At 41.6% G+C, this 17,290-nt stretch overlaps 1 protein-coding gene across 1 annotated transcript; it reads right to left on the bottom strand.

The window, feature by feature from the left end:
* Positions 1-710: 710 nt before the first annotated feature.
* On the bottom strand, positions 711-16,231 carry LOC139470977 (potassium voltage-gated channel protein Shaw-like). Its single transcript, XM_071253293.1, has 2 exons — positions 15,689-16,231; positions 711-1,748 (listed from the first exon to the last, which is right to left on the bottom strand). The coding sequence occupies exons 1-2, from the start codon at positions 16,157-16,159 to the stop codon at positions 711-713; spliced, it is 1,509 nt and encodes a 502-aa protein (XP_071109394.1). The 5' UTR covers positions 16,160-16,231.
* Between the last annotated feature and the right edge of the window lie 1,059 nt (positions 16,232-17,290).

Here is a 17,290-nt window from a genome sequence, read left to right as displayed (position 1 = left end):
CTTTGAACAGTTTTCCATTTATTTCACGGCGCGTCAGCTTAATGTGGGAAGAACGGTTTCAGACGTTTAACACTTAAGTGAAACCCACGAGCACAGGGCAGACAGACAAGGAGATCTCTCGTGGACTAACAAGAGCTACTGACATACAGACTGTAGACACCGTGTGTCTTTGAATGTGCGAGGTGCAGTGAAAGGGGGTTCAACATCGATGTGGGGCGGTCGGGTAGCCTAGTGGTTAAAGCGTTAGCTCGTCACGCCGAAGACCCGGGTTCGATTCCCAACATGGGTACAATGTGTGAAGCCCCTTTCTGGTGTCCCCCGCCGTGATATTGCTGGAATATTGCTAAAAGCGGCGTAAAACCATACTCACTCACTCACTGACTCAACATCGATGTCCATGATTATTAATAACAAACAAATATAGCACTGTGCATCCACAAGTGTGTGCGTGTTCGTGCGCTTTCGCGTGCGCGTGTGTGACTGTCCTGGTATGGGTTTAAAGTGCCCATCGAGATACCATGCCGCATTTATCACATTATACCGACTCCGAGCTGACCAGTCCTAATATACCTTAATGCCGAGCGCCAGGCAGGGTAACAACAATTACCATCTTTGACGTATTTTGTTATGACGTGGCAAGGGAGTCGAACACCCGACCTTCCGCTCTCCGGACAAGGGCTCGATCCAAGCAGTCTCTGTATCAGTGGGTCCTATTGCGAAATGAAATTTTTCATTCTCACACTTTCTCTGACAGGACTAATTTTGTTTGAAATCTCGCAAGATACCTGGCAGCTCGTTGATCTCTGCACCTTCCTCTGTTCAAGAGCGCGTGTATCTAGGACCCTTGAGTAGCTGTAGAACAAGATAAAGGTGTTCACGAAGATGGGAACAGTTACGGCCAACAGCAAGACACCGCTAATCGCACACCCCGCCGCGATCAGTTTGCCACCAAATGATCTCGGGACGACGTCACCATAACCGACCGTTGTCATGGTGATCAGGGCCCACCAACATGCATCAGGAATACTTCCTACTTGGTTATTGTCTTCTGTGTAAAACATGACGCTACCGAACAGCAGAACGGCCAAAGCAAGAAAGGATAACAGTAAAAGTAGTTCTTTGGCACTGGATCTAAAGGAGTATATGAGTACACGGAAACCTGTGACGTTTTTAACAAGGCGGAGGAATCTGAAAATGCGCATGAACTGCACGCATTCTATGATGTCAGCGGAAGTGGTTGTGAAACGTTTCGACGGGATAAACAGTTCCAGTCCAGCGCTGATGTATAAGGCCGCCAGAGCGATGAATTCAAAAATGTTGACAACGCTTGTGACGTACAGCTTTAAACTTGGACAAAACAGAAGTCTCAATAAAAACTCGAACGTGAAAAAAATGAGAGCGGCGTACTCAATGTATTTCAAGAAATCGACTCGCGCATGCGCCTGGGCTATTTTGGTGTTTTTGTTCGCCAAGTTTGTCAAGTGTTTTGGTGTCGGTGACGATTGTGTTGTGTTGGGATCAGTAGTTGAGGTGACGTCATAATAGGCGTATTCTTCATCGTAATAAACGTCGTCATAGTCATCAATGTAATTAAATTTTTGAAGGACTGGCAGTTGTGATTGGAATTCATCCCCGAGGTATTCCTCCCATTCCCGTTTTCTGAGGTTTCTTTGGAACAAAGGATGAGTACTGGCCACGATTACGAACATCGAAGCGATGACAAATAACACCACAATCGCCATGAAGACCTGAAACGAAAATTGACAAAACATTAATTAGTGTTAGATGAACGACTTCAGTTGAATAAACAGTTCTGTGATAGATGGGATACGCTGAAATGTTATTGCTAGTTTCCTTGATTGTGTGCACAGAACTGTTTGTTTGTTTGTTGTTTAACGCCGCAGTCAGCAATATGCCAGCTATATGACGGCGGTCTGTAAATAATCGAGTCTGGACCAGACAATCCAGTGATTGACATCATGGGCATCGATCCACGTCATTGGGATCGATGACATGCATCAACCAAGTCAGCGAACCTGTACACCCGATCACGTTAGTCGCCTCTTACGACAAGCACAGTCGCCTTTTACGGCAAGCATGGGTTGCTACCTATTCTTCAAATAGTGGTATTATTGAAACAAGTTTTGAATATGCCTGGTTGAAACTGGAGATGTATGTCATTTTATGCATTATTTAGGCGCAGATATATTGACTTTGATATCCAAGCTGGAACGAAAACTTAAGGAAATTGTATTTTTGTCACCGTGCGTTTCTTAAATTATTATTGGATCTGAACTGAGGACATGACGTGATGAGAGAGAGAGAAAGAACAATGAGCATAAAATTTTGGGGGACGGTGAGAGGTGACATGATTTAGACACAAGGTATCCATAAATCGCAGATGTAAGTTTTAGCAATAATCATATACTGAATGATATTTTGTGGTGAGTAAACAACAAACCAACGACATAAATGTTGCATGTACCCCAAACAGATGTATTAGATGTGGAGTAATTCCCGTAACATGGTTAATATTGACATTGTTTAGTATCGGTTAAGTGAAACATATTATTCATGGGTATTCCCTTAATCTAAGGTCAGTACACAACGGACAGACTGCAAATATATGGAGCTCATCGTCTATCCAACACACATTTTCCTGCAAACAATATACACTCCAGTGGAATGGAATGTCTTTAAAGCTACCAATTGTTGTCATTAATTTGAAATGTCTACATCTAAATCTTGCAAAGTAAACTTTTACTTCACCGTCCTTTCGGATGGATTAGTAGAATAAGGAGAGCAAATGAATTATTTGTGACAGTGACCACAGCATTTTCATCTTTCCATTGGGCAGTCCGTAGTCCGTCCGCGATACCGTGATTGTTTTCATCGACGTCGTAAACGTCTGAGACCTGCACCACATAGGGCTTTCCTCTTAATCCTCTTGGTGCCACGGGGCCATATATGCTCTGATTTAACTGAAATACTGTTCATAGTGGTGTTATACCTCACCCAGTAACTCTCTGTTTCCCAATGGCTTCTCTGTTTATCGCTGTAGTGAATGTCACTCTCACTAGCAGTTGTTCGACTTTGTTTCAGGTCTTCGTGGAGATTGTTATTTGTTTTTTCCAAAAGGACCTAAGAATACAGGAATTCATCAGAATGAATTCGAATCATCCCCAGTCCTTTAAAGTTCATACTGCATTTATGGTTAATACTATATATAAGATAGCTACGTGATAAATCACAAAGAACAACGAAGAACGAAGCGTGGTTTGTTATTTTTTGCCACAGGCGACTATGCTTGTCGTAAAAGGCGACTAACGGGATCGTGTGGTCAGGCTCGCTGACTTGGTTGAAGCATGTCATCGATCCTAATTGCGAGGATCGATGCTCATGATACCAATCACTGGATTCTCTGATCCAGACTCGATTATTTTCAGACTGCCGTCATATAGCTGGAATATTGCTGAGTGCAGCAAGCAACCAACCAGCGTGGTTTATTTCACGATAAAACATAGTTCGCGAACACCTGGTGTCATCACTGATTTTCAGTGGTCCATATAAATACAATTTTCACAGCTATTTTGCCCTTGCCAAACGGACTCTGTTTCGGCAGAAAATGTAGGCTGGTTTATTTATATGTATTTCACGGTAAAACAGTGTTCTATCATGATGTCATTTCTGGAGATTCCAACATGCGCTCGCAACTTGATGACGTCACATATTGGACAACGTTATTTTTGTGAGGGGGGTACTATCCTGCTAGTTGTTTCCCATAGACGTAGCTGGGCTACGCAGATAAACGCGATGGCTGAACGATCACATCCAAAGGTTGGAGAGATATGACTTTCGGTGTTGGGAGAAAAGGTAAAGGGAATGACATGAGGACTCTGTACATAAAATGAACTGTCCTACATTGCCGAGATCTGATTCCATGGAGGGAGTCATCATCATTTAAATATGGGTAAATATTTTCAAAGCTTTTACACTTTATCATCATCCTAAGGGGGCTGTACATAATGTTGACTTCTCATATAATGCGTCCCGAGGGGTTTATTATCCCTGCAGTGTTTCATTGTACGATAAACAACGACCACGAGTCGTTTCTTTCTTAAATAATGGCGATCTCCCACTGCTGTAAACTTATGTAAATACACCCCACGGCTATGTCGTTAACACCACGTGTGAAACACAGTAATGTCATTAGACTTGACATTTAAAACAAAACAAAAGTGCCCTGAATTTGTAATGTTTTTTTAACATCAAACGGCACAGTCGGTCCCAAATGTACCACGACTAATGGATTGGCTCCCTTTCATAGGGCTTTCTACTTTGACATAGATTATATATTGCACAGTTCTGTGTAGACAGAGACGCTATAGATTGTAAATATACATGAACAAATGTGTCAATAAAGTAGTATGATTACTAGTATAAAATAAATATATAAAAAGTAAACAATAACAGCAAAAATGCTCAATTCTTAGGCACTAAAATGATCGATTCGTGTTTCATCGTGTTCTTCCGGTCTCGTCTAAATTTCTGTTTAACTTGAATCTGAGATCTAGTCTAATGACACGTTTCTGTTTAACAGAGAGAGGGGTTTGCTTCAATGCTTCTGATCGTGAAATAATGATTTAAAGATACAATACACATTCCGACAATTTATTTTAGCGAGGAAGCTACTAAGGTAGTTTTCAGGATTAACTTTTTCAACCTATAACTGCAATGAATTTTTTCAACTTTCTAGTCTTCAATGTCACAATGTCTCCAATGTGACGAAGTTTTCTCTATGACAAGATCTTCACTGTGGCGAGTTTTTCACTGTTATGAGTTCTTACTGTGACCAGGTCTTTACTGCAATACAATTGGGATACGATGACATGCATGGAGGCGACTATGCTTGTCGTAAGAGGCGACTAACAGGATCAGGTGGTCAGACTCGCTGACTTGGTTGATGCATGTCATCGTATCTCATTTGCGTGGATCGATGCTCAAGGATCGATGCACTGGATTGTCTGGTCCAGACTCGATTATTAACAGACCGCCGTCATATAGCTGGGATATTGCTGAATGCGGCGTTAAACAACAACCAACCAACATGCATGAACAAAGTCAGCAAGCCTGACCACCCGATCCCGCTGGGCGCCTAGCTCTTAAATGGTATTATTGTGATCAGGGAAGGGTATTCCCTTGCTTTAACGTACATTTTCACCTTTGATGGATTTGTACTCGGCACTTCCTGTGGCTCTGAGTTAATCTCAACACAGATCACTGTTAACGAGCGACTGCTCATTTTCTCCTTTCCTCAGCTTGCAGACATCAATGTCAGTATTGATCAGTTTGAAATGCACTTGTCACGCTGTGCCGCGCCTAAATAAATTCTTCAGACAATACAATTATTGATGTGTAAACAAGTCTACTTTTAACCATGAAATATTCACTATGACAATGCATTTTGTAGGGGATAGTTATGTATTCAAAATGAAATTCTTGAAACATCGCAATATCACAAATATAGGCACGGATAACTTAGTTTTTTGTCTTCAATGTGACGAGGTCTTCACAATGACAAGGTCTTAATTGTGATGAGATCTTCATTATGACAAGGTCTTCTCTGTGACGAGGCCTTTACTGTGACAAGGTCTTCACTGTGACGAGATCTTCACTGTGACCAGGTCTTCTCTGTGACGAGATCTTCACTGTGACAAGGTCTTTACTGTGACGAGGTCTTCACTGTGACGAGGTCTTTACTGTGACAAGGTCTTCTCTGGAACGAGGTCTTCACTGTGACGAGGTCTTTACTGTGACGAGGTCTTCACTGTGACGAGGTCTTTACTGTGACAAGGTCTTCTCTGGAACGAGGTCTTTAGTGTGACAAGGTCTTCTCTGGAACGAGGTCTTCACTGTGACGAGGTCTTTACTGTGACGAGGTCTTCACTGTGTCGAGGTTCTTACTGTGAAAATGTATTCACTGTGACGAGATCTTCTCTCTGACGAGATACAACTGTGAGCAGGTCTTCAGCGTGACAAGGTCTTCACTGTAACGAGATCCAACTGTAACAATGTCTTCACTGTGACGAGATCTTCACTATGACAAGGTCTTCACTGTGACTAAATCTTCTCTGTGACGAGATCCAACTGTGAGAAGGTCTTCAGCGTGACGGTCTCCATTGTGACGAGATCTTCACTGTGACAAGATACAACTGTGACGAGGTCTTTACTGTGACAAGGTCTTCACTGTGACGAGATCTTCACTGTGACAGAGTCTTCTCTGGAACGAGGTCTTCACTGTTTCGGGGTTTTCTCTGTGACGAGGTCTTTACTGTAGACAAAGTCTTCACTGTGAGGAAATCTTCACTGTGACAAGGTCTTCTCTGGAACGAGGTCTTCACTGTTTCGAGGTTTTCACTGTTACGAGATTTTTTCTGTGACAAGGACTTCACTATGACAAGGTCTTCTCTGTGACGAGATCTTCACTGTTACGAGATCCAACTGTGAGGAGATCTTCACTGTGACAAGGTCTTAACTGTGACGAAATCTTTTCTGTGACGAGATGCAACTGTGAGGAGGTCTTCAGCGTGACAAGGTCTTCACTGTAACGAGATCCAACTGTAACAATGTCTTCACTGTGACGAGGTTTCAATGTGACAATGTCTTCACTGTGACGAGGTTTTCACTGTGTCGAGGTTCTTACTGTGGCAAGGTATTCACTGTGACGAGATCTTCTCTCTGACGAGATACAACTGTGAGCAGGTCTTCAGCGTGACAAGGTCTTCACTGTAACGAGATCCAACTGTAACAATGTCTTCACTGTGACGAGATCTTCACTGTGACAAGGTCTTCACTGTGACTAGATCTTCTCTGTGACGAGATCCAATTGTGAGAAGGTCTTCAGCGTGACAGTCTCCATTGTGACGAGATCTTCACTGTGACAAGATACAACTGTGAGGAGGTCTTAAGCGTGACAAGGTCTTCACTGTGACGAGGTCTTTACTGTGACAAGGTCTTCTCTGGAACGAGGTCTTTAGTGTGACAAGGTCTTCTCTGGAACGAGGTCTTCACTGTGACGAGGTCTTTACTGTGACGAGGTCTTCACTGTGTCGAGGTTCTTACTGTGACAATGTATTCATTGTGGTGAGGTTTTCACTGTGATAAGGTTTTCACTGTGATAAGGTCTCACTGTGGTGAGGTTTTCACTGTGATAAGGTTTTCACTGTGACAAGGTCTCACTGCGGTGAGGTTTTCACTGTGACAAGGTTTTCACTGTAACGAGATCCAACTGTAACAATGTCTTCACTGTGACGAGGTTTTCACTGTGACAAGGTCTCACTGTGTCGATGTTTTCACGGTGACGAGATACAACTGTAACAATGTATTCATTGTGGTGAGGTTTTCACTGTGATAAGGTTTTCACTGTGATAAGGTCTCACTGTGGTGAGGTTTTCACTGTGATAAGGTTTTCACTGTGACAAGGTCTCACTGCGGTGAGGTTTTCACTGTGATAAGGTTTTCACTGTGACAAGGTCTCAGTGTGACGAGGTCCTCATTACGGAGATCCAAACCACACTGATATCATATCTTGATCTATACTCTTTAACATCAACTTTACACGAAATACATTTGGCGTACTGACTGTCAAGATATGTTGTTAATAGTTTTCAATCACGCAACCTGAGAATAATTCATTACCAATAAACAATCGGCAGTAATATCACGCATGATCAGACCATTAACTGACAGTCAGGCGATGTAAACAAAGCGGAAGACACTGCAAGCGCTAATAATGTAACAGGCCATTCACCTCCATTTCCAGAAGGCTGCAAAACAATACACACCACCATGCATTTCTAGTCTGACATGATTACATTCTGCTTGGGGGAAATACAACTTCAAGCCAGATTTATAAGGCTAAATCGACAAGTGTGTGGTCTCATGGAAAATAGTTCAAAATCATACTTTTTCTCACATTATGTCTCAACATAATCTGCTTTGACCTATACCGAATCCGTCTTTGAATCTTATCGGGGCACGGGTGGCCCAGTCGTCTAAGGCGCCCGATCCGCTGTGCAGAGTTGCGTCCCTTGGACACACCAGAAACCTATGATGGTGGTGGGTTCGAATTCCGGTTCGCCCCGATTATGTTTCTAGGTTTGTCAGCACCATACCCGAGCTCTTGGTTTTCACCGAAGTGGTAAACGTCTGAGACCTGCATCACTTCGGGCTTTCCTCCCACATTATGCTGACACGCCGTTATATGACTGGAATAATGTTAAAAGCGGCGTAAAACCCAACTCACTCACTCACTTTGAATCTTATCGTATATCTATATACTTTCTCATGTGCATAATATATGTATTCATACTTATGCCAGCAGCCCAACAAGTACTGTTACATTCTTCCATTTAATCATTTGTACGGTGTTGTTTACATAAATCACATTTAATGGATGTGCACAAAACCCGTCCCAAGGGTCTATAGATTATACCTGACACGAAGGAACTGTTTTCCGCTCATGACTATGTGGACATCAATGTCAATATCGACCAATTTGTTTGCAATCACTTTACAACGTAACACAAGTCTGTGCATCAAGTGGTTAAAAGCTCCCTGTTATTTCAAACAATATACCTGTCAATGATATGAGCTTCATTACACAAAGCGATATTAGCGCTACGACTATCGCACGTCACGTACAGAGTGAGTGAATGGTTGATTATGGTTTTACGCCGCTTTTAGCTATATTCCAGCAATCTCACGGCGAGGGACACCAGAAATGGGCTTCACACATTGTACCCATGTAGGGAATTGAACCCGGGTCTTCGGCGTGACGAGCGAACGCTTTAACCACTAGGCTACTCAACTGCTCGCGTTACGTATGGAACAAGGCTCTGGAATTCGTTCCACAAAGACTTAAAATGTTTCACACAGTTTTTTCGTTCATTCCCTAATGAACCGAAAACAAAACAAATACACAGTCAATCCAAATAATTGAATTCGACAACGAAAGCATGTTTTATCAACAATAGTTAAATAAATATCAATTAATCTACAAAGCAGATGATATAACGAGATTGATAAACAGCCCAGGCGCAGGAGTACATACTGTGGCGTGACATGACATGATCAGGGGATTGTTCAATTTATGCACAACTTGAAACAAAAGTCAGACGCCAATCAACGGGGAGTAAATCTAACAAAGTTCTTTGGATCTGACGGGGGCACGGGTGGCCAAGTTGTGTAAGGCGCCGCGATTCGCTGTGCAGAGTTGCGTCCCTTGGGTACGCCAGAAACCTATGTGGGTTCGAATCCCGGTTCGCCCCGATTATGTTTCTAGGTTTGTCAGCACCATACCCGTGCTCGTGGGTTTCACCGAAGTGGTAAACGTCTAAGACCTACATCACTTCGGGCTTTCCTCCCAGATTAAGCTGACACGCCGTGATATGACTAGAATACTGTTAAAAGCGGCGTTAAACCCAACTACCCATTGGACCTGTCAATCAAGGCAAGATGCGAGAAGTAGAACTGCGAGTTTTACGAGTCAGAATAGAGGTAGCTCAGGGAAAGAGGTGGTTTCAAAAATCATGGTCAGTCACAGCCAGATTTAAACATCAGTGTCCTGAGAAAGGGAAGACACAGTTGGAAAAATGGGTTAGAAATGAAACTCGAAGACATGAAATTCATGGAACTGATATTCTGTATTGTGCGTTGTCGGTGTTGGTGCGGTGGGTGTGGAAGACGTATTGTCGTCTTGTTGGTATGTTTGATATCGACAAATAACACTAACATGTTACTAGGCCTGACAACTTAACTATGATACAGGTGAGCAGAAACGGAATTCCCTCAACTGTAACATTCGTCACCACTCGCCCCTTTCCGTAACCTGCAAGAAGACTCGTCCCCTAATCGTTGAATGTTATGTGCGAAAATACAACAAACCAATCAGAATGCACGTATGACTTCAAGTACTTCGGTCTAAGAATCCCTCGGGAATAATTTTTGATTTTACACATGTCTTGGATATAAAAATATACCTTAGATACAGTTAAATGTGTTCAATCATACCGTATAAATACCGTAAGTCGCGATGTGTTTTAAATACCATCTGGAATATATATGACATGGAGGATATATACGTGAATCATTTCGCAACGAGTTGACAATTCTTTTAACTATGCCCGTTTGCGCTTAGACGGAGCCCGTTTGCGCTTAGTCGCCATGAGAGGAGCACAAGTCGTTATTCGTCTTGTCCAGGGCCCACTTGCACAAAGCGATCTTAGCTCTAAGACTATCGTAAGCCTATGTTAATGTATGGGAGTTACGATCATCTTAGCGCTAAGATCGCTTTGTGCAAGTGGGCCCTGGAATAACACGAGTTGGGGACAAATGTCAACTGTATGTGGGAATACCAAACATTCCGTAGTGATGAAAGTTGTCCGCTTCGATGGGCGTGGCTTATTTTTTCATATTCACTGGAAAAATGAATGCAATAACAAGTGACTAATTCAGCTAATCAGAATGAAGGAATTATAATGAACAGAACGAAAACTTAATTGTAAAGCCGTTCCACAAAGCGGTTAGGATCGACGCCCCGGAGCAATGCGTTATAAGCAGTACGACGTTACGTCTGGCACAAGGCAACACAAATCGGAAACAGTGCTCACATGAACGTAACTCTCATATGGTAACATACTTTTACGACAATCGTAGGCTAAGATTGCTTTGGGGAACTGGCCCCGATTGCTATTGTTTTATTTTGTTTGTTTGTTGTTTAAATCCGCACTCACTAATAGCCCAGCTATTTGATGGCGGTCTGTAAATAATTGAGGCTGGACCTTACAATCCAGTGATTGACATGATGAACATCGATCCACGCAATTGGGATTCGATGACATTCATCAACCAAGTCACCGAGCCTGACCACACGATCCCGTTAGTCGCCCTTTAAAGGTATTAGGAAGGAACGCTGTAGAGACACAGAGCACGGGTATGTCTATACAGACAAAGGATCTAATCAGGTCGGATCTTAGATTCGAACCTACGCCCCAAAATGGAACCCGTTGACTGTAGGGCACAGTCCTGTAACCTGACGATACAGACATTGCTGTCTGTTCGTAGATTCAAAATAATGTACAGTCTCAGGGAGTCAGGTTAAAACTCCTTTGATAGTCGATTTAGAACGCACTTTACGACGCTGTGGGGAAGCATGAACCAAGCGACTCCAGGCACGGCTAAGGGACGCAACTCTGCACAAAGAATTGCAGCACCTTAAAACACTCGACCATCGTGCCCTCATCGTGGATGCCAACGTCTGAGGATCATCTGGGTTGGTCTAGACAAACAAGTACGTTTATTGCGATTACAGAGTGTTATCAAAACAAAGCCTGACTGGCGAAAATTCCAGATGGGAAATAACTCTAAGTGGGGCTGAATAACTTGGACATAAATACGCCAAAAGAAGACCACCATTAATAAAATCCACCGGGGAGAGCATTTTATGTATTAAACACTTGACTGTCAAACTGGCTGAATTTAGTGTCATAAAATATTTCACGTTCACTGGAGAGTTGTAATAATGTTGTTGAAGCTATGTCGGCCATGAAATGACAACATTGATTAGTGGGGCATATGCTGCAATCCATAAACTCCACACAGGGTCGATTGCTGTGATTGCTCTTTAAATGGCAGCAGCTCATAACACGGAGTCGCTAATCTCTGTATTTTAATGATGGTTGGATGGATGGTTTGTTGTTTAACGCCGCACTCAGCAATATTCCAGCTATATGACGGCGGTCTGTAAATAACCGAGTCTGGACCAGACTATCCAGTGATAGAAATTATGAGCATCGGTCCACGCAGTTGGGATCGATGACTTGTATCAACCAAGTCAGCGAGCCTGAACACCTGATCCCGTTAGTCGCCTTTTACGACAAGCATAGTCACCTTTTACGGCAAGCATGGGTTGCTGAAGACCTATTCTACCCCGGATGTATTTTAATGAAGAATGATTCATGTATTTGCAATGTTGTTTCCAAAATGTCCTTTGAATCAGCAAATGTCTTCTGGGTATTGCATCTTTAATAATCATCGACAAGTACGTGGTCTATGTTTGGCTACAAGAGTTCTTTTACATGATGTATAGCCGCAAAAGGCCATTCATATTTGTTCGTTCCAGTAATATAAATAAAATATATGTAGCACTGCAATGGGGTTTACATTTAATCATGTAATTTCTATTCTAAATACGCTAAACATCGTCATTGTGAGCTTATGTTATGATTTTTGTCCGTCGTCCGTTTCAGCATTGAAACTTATGTTAAGGGTTATTTGAATTTAAAAAAACCCAGCCTCCACACCAACCTCTTCTCGTGAGAAACTATGGATATATTGTTTTTAAATTTACAACGAAGAAAGGATTTTAATTTGAGAAAAAAAGTAATTAATGGTGTGACACTTGTCAGAAACAGGGCGTTTCCAATAAGTTGAATATCCAATATTGTCCCCAGCATTGAACGTTCAGTACAATGACAAGCTTTTAACATTTTAACAATGACCTTATAGTGTAATATTTTTCAAAAGACATATTAATAATTTGTTCCATCTTTCATACATTGAAAATGGTGCTCATAAATCGTGAATGAATCTATAATTGCTTTGTGGATAAAGCGTTGTGGCGGCGAGAACGTAATGCGTTACACAATTAAGCCTGCTATTAGTACTGCTGCATTGACACCAGCCTTGAGATACAGCACGCGTTGACCCAGGATTAATGTATAGAATTGTATATGACAGTATGTACCTGAAACTTCATTCTTTGTCCCAGGATTGATGACTATATAATTGTATCCGGCTAATAAATACGTTCTTGGCGATTATAGAAGATTCATATCGCCAGTATTTACCCTAGCTTGCGCGCGCTCGTTGATCCATGAGTGATGGCCAAAGAATAGTGAAATGTCAGAATTCACCAATAAGATCAGGTTGTGTGGTCCAACATTGATGAATGTTTAACTGAATATTGCCAGGAAATGCTCTATTATCTTAGGTTCGTTTGTCCAACTTTGATAAATGTTTAACTGAATATTGCCAGGAAATACCCAGTTAGCTTAGGTTCTTTTGTCCAACTGTGATAAATGTTTAACTGAATATTGCCAGGAAATACCCAGTTAGCTTAGGTTCTTTTGTCCAACATTGATGAATGTTTTACTGACTATTGCCAGGAAATACCCAGTTAGCTTAGGTTCTTTTGCCCAACATTGATGACTGTTTTACTGACTATTGCCAGGAAATACTCAGTTACCTTAGGTTCTTTTGTCCAACATTGAATAATGTTTAACTGAATATTGCTAGGAAATACCCTATTAGCTTAGGTTCTTGTGTCCAACATTGAATAATGTTTAACTGAATATTGCCAGGAAATACCCAGTTAGCTTAGGTTCTTTCGTCCAACATTAATTAATGTTTAACTGAATATTGCCAGGAAATACCCTATTAGCTTAGGTTCTTGTGTTCAACATTGAATAATGTTTAACTGAATATTGCCAGGAATTGCCCAGTTAGCTTAGGTTCTTTTGTCCAACTTTGATGAACGTTTAACTGAATATTGCCAGAAAATACCCTAAAGGCTCAGGTTCTTTGTCCGACGCATTGACGACTATAAATTAAAATTTAATAAAAATATTCCCTTTTTTTACACGGAAGCTGTTATATGTCACGGTAAGATATATAAACTGCCGGGCAAAAGAAGGTATACACCGATGGCAGATGGTGGCTCAACAAACAAGAAATGGTGATTCGATGATGATGTAGTTGCTACGGGTATCATGGTTGTGTTTTGGACCCTAAGTCTGAAGTGTTTCGGCGACTGTTTTCAGCCTCGTTGCGGTTTGATAACGTTTGAAATGTTTTGGTCAAGTCCAATTTTCATGTGTATACTTTCTTTTGCCCGGTAGTGTATTTACAGCGTTCCCTCGCAATACGGGGATACCCTTGTATTCGTGCATTATTTTCAAATTTATTCCTAATTTTAAGAATAACGCACGAAGTCCAAGTAATTTGAAAACTATTTGTCCAAATTTTCAACGCTCGTCAACATTATTTCCGATAAACATGCTAGTGAGAATAGATCTGTTTATCGGATTCAGCAAATAAAAAAAATATTGCAATTGAACATGTGAAACATTTTATATGTTCGATGTAATCACACATGTGGCTGTAATGCCGATCATTTCGCTTGGGGGTAGATGTGTGGTTGCACTGAATTCAACCTAGTGGTCGATTCTTTTTATCTCTGATAGTAATCTGCGACGCCATGAATTTTTTTATGCATCTTTCGAGCTTTGTATGAATTTGGTATTGAACAGATTTTGTACACGTTTCTGTAACAGCAATATTGACATTGGCTTAAGTGTTTCCTGTCAGCAAAGACACGTGAAGATCCGGAGTATAATAGGTCCTCACCAACCCATGCTTGCCATAAAAGGTGACAATGCTTGTCGTAAAAGGCGAATAACGGGATCGGGTGATCAGGCTCGCTGACTTGGTTGATGCATGTCATCGTATCCCAATTGTGTAGATTGATGTTCATGATGTCAATCTGGATTGTTTGGACCAGACTCGATTATTTACTGATCGCCATCATATAGTTGGAATAATGCTGATGGCGGCGTTAAACCATAAAGACACAAACAAACAAACAAACAGACTTTTCTTTCGTACAGATTTGCTTCTGCACTTGGTGCAGGGAGAACCTTTCGCGACAACCATGACGCAGCAGACTCGTACCATTTATTAATGTATTTCATAAATATAGGGATGAAATAAAGAACTATTCAACTTGAATATGAATAACAAAGTAGACACAATTCATGAATAACAACTTCCTCATTGTTTGTTTGTTGTTTAAAGCCGCAATCAGCTATATTCGAACCCGGGTCTTCGGCATGACGAACGAGCGCTTTTCACCCGACCGCCCTTCTCTTATATAACAAGCACGGGTTGCTGAAGAACTGTTTTAACCCGGATCTTCACGAGTCAACAGCTTCTTTAATATATTACTATAGCTCCGTTCGCTAGAGATCATTAAACCTTTGTCAAGCAAGAGGCTTAATTACGAATGTTGTCTATTTTAATTCATTAACATTTTATCCAAAATTAAGCCCAGGGCTTGAAACGAAAAGGACAAAATCATGATAGGAAGAATGAATATCCCAACACTCACAAATGGAATGGGAGAGCAATAATTTTACAAAAGGCATGATTTCTTTTTCAACTTGAAAATTAAGTCAAGAACACGTGCAAAATTGAAATGACAGCTGTAAAAAAAATAACAAACCAATATGGGAGTTATGTGTGTCTGTCATATGCGTTTAAAATGTCATACTGTCACACAAAATGTGGCGAGAATATAACCTACGTTAAGGGTCCAATGTGGCTAAGCTCACCTTTTTATGAACAGCTGGTATAAATATTTTCTAGGGATTCGATAGGGATCATACAATGGACTTTGCTTTCAACGGAGATTTCTTAAGATTATGGAAAGGGTTTTGACGCTCTTAGTACTTTCATCTTAAATCATGAAACACTTAGGTAACCATAAAAAAATGAGACAGTAACATTTTATATAAACGTTACGTGTCGACTCAGAAGGAGATGTAACGAAATGTTACAATATGAGTCTTACCTTTGCCGCGTTGGAGGATGAAGGGTTGTCAAGGATGGCCCACACCGAGGCTCGGAGTCGCTCCAGACGGGGGAACCAGAATATTTTTGGTTTCCCGGTACTTGTGTCAATCGTCTGGGATTGTTTTTCAAAGTTTCTCAAAGTTTTCCTGTCTTCCACAAACGTGACGAAGTTGTGATAGCAACAGTTCTCCATTATCGAGATATCTATCCCCCAGAACGCGAGTTCTCGCGAGAAGACGTTTGGACAAACCGTCGGGGGAAGATGTAGCTCTCCGTGATGAAGAAAATCCAAGATGGCCGCGAAAGAGTCGGAATGTCTCTCAAAAAAATATTCTTTCGGGGAGCTGTCCTTCACTGTAGCTTCCGTTAAACACACTGATCTGTTCTGGTCCATTAGCTTACCAAAGGTAGCGTTGGACACTTCATATTTCGTCCCACTGATGTTCATAAGGATTGTAGGGCCCGCCATCTTGCACACCGACGCTGAATCTTCAAATGAAACTATTTGGTAAACGCCGATGAGAGTTCTGTCCTGGTAAAATATTTCACACTAACATGACGTAAAAGTTCGTCGCCCGCCTCAGATAAATCTGAAAACCGTTTATAAGGGAATTCTGAGCGAATCCTTTATTCCATGATATTGACAAGGCGTAGCCGTGGTAGATAGGTAAATACGTGTACCCAACATACAATACCAACCACCACGGTGACTTCAGCCTGTATGTGTTGATCCAATGTAGAGAACATAGGCTTGCGGAACTGTTAACATAAACCTGTATTGTCATTAACGACGGTCAAAGCTTCACGTTCATCTGGGATTTGTGCAACTATCAATGGTTCAGGTAAGGAAGACCATCCCTTGTGAGTTGCGCTTTGACAGTGTGAGTTGGAATTCATGTTCCGCCACTCTGTATCATTATCGTTTATCGATAATTGTTGATGGTGGTAACACAGGATGGTTCACTGTCGCTGTAGGCGGCTCAAGTCGCCTTCCGAACAACGTTCGGTGATAAACAAATTCGTTCATCGTGTGTCGATACATACTGTTTAACCAGGGGATCATGAAATATAAATGTTAATACTAAGTATTAGAATAAAGATAAGTGTTGATGACAAACATCCCTTATAAGAACGTTTATGTCTGAAGCACTAAAACACATCCTCTAGTTTGCACGTGCCTCACGCACTTGCGCCACAAACGAGCGTAGGGCGTCTTTCCTGATTTTGACACTTTCAAGGTAAGGCGATAAGTCTCTGTGGATTAATATTGGTCTTTTTGATTCTGCTTATCATACAGTTGTGAATTACTTAATTTCATTCATTGATTGAGTAATTACTAGGGATGCGGCGTCGGCAACGCACAGAACTTCTACGGCTATTGGCATGCTGGAAATTCGCAAAGTCTGCGTGCAGGGTCCATTTGTTCAATTTTTAACAGTCAGTGATTATTAGACTATGGAACAGGTACCAACAAACCCAAAATGTTGACGATCGACCCCGTTCACCGCGTCCTAGGTCAACGACAAGAGTACAGGATCGATTGATCCGAATCCAGGCTCAACGAAATAGAGATCAAACGGCGAATTAAATGGCTTCAAAC

Source organism: Haliotis cracherodii, unplaced genomic scaffold (genome assembly GCF_022045235.1).
Source record: "Haliotis cracherodii isolate W230 unplaced genomic scaffold, xgHalCrac1.p SCAF_21, whole genome shotgun sequence".
NCBI classification, from domain to species: Eukaryota; Metazoa; Mollusca; class Gastropoda; order Lepetellida; family Haliotidae; genus Haliotis; species Haliotis cracherodii.
Note: the sequence above shows the minus strand (reverse complement) of the source record. Positions and strands in the feature narration are given on the sequence as shown.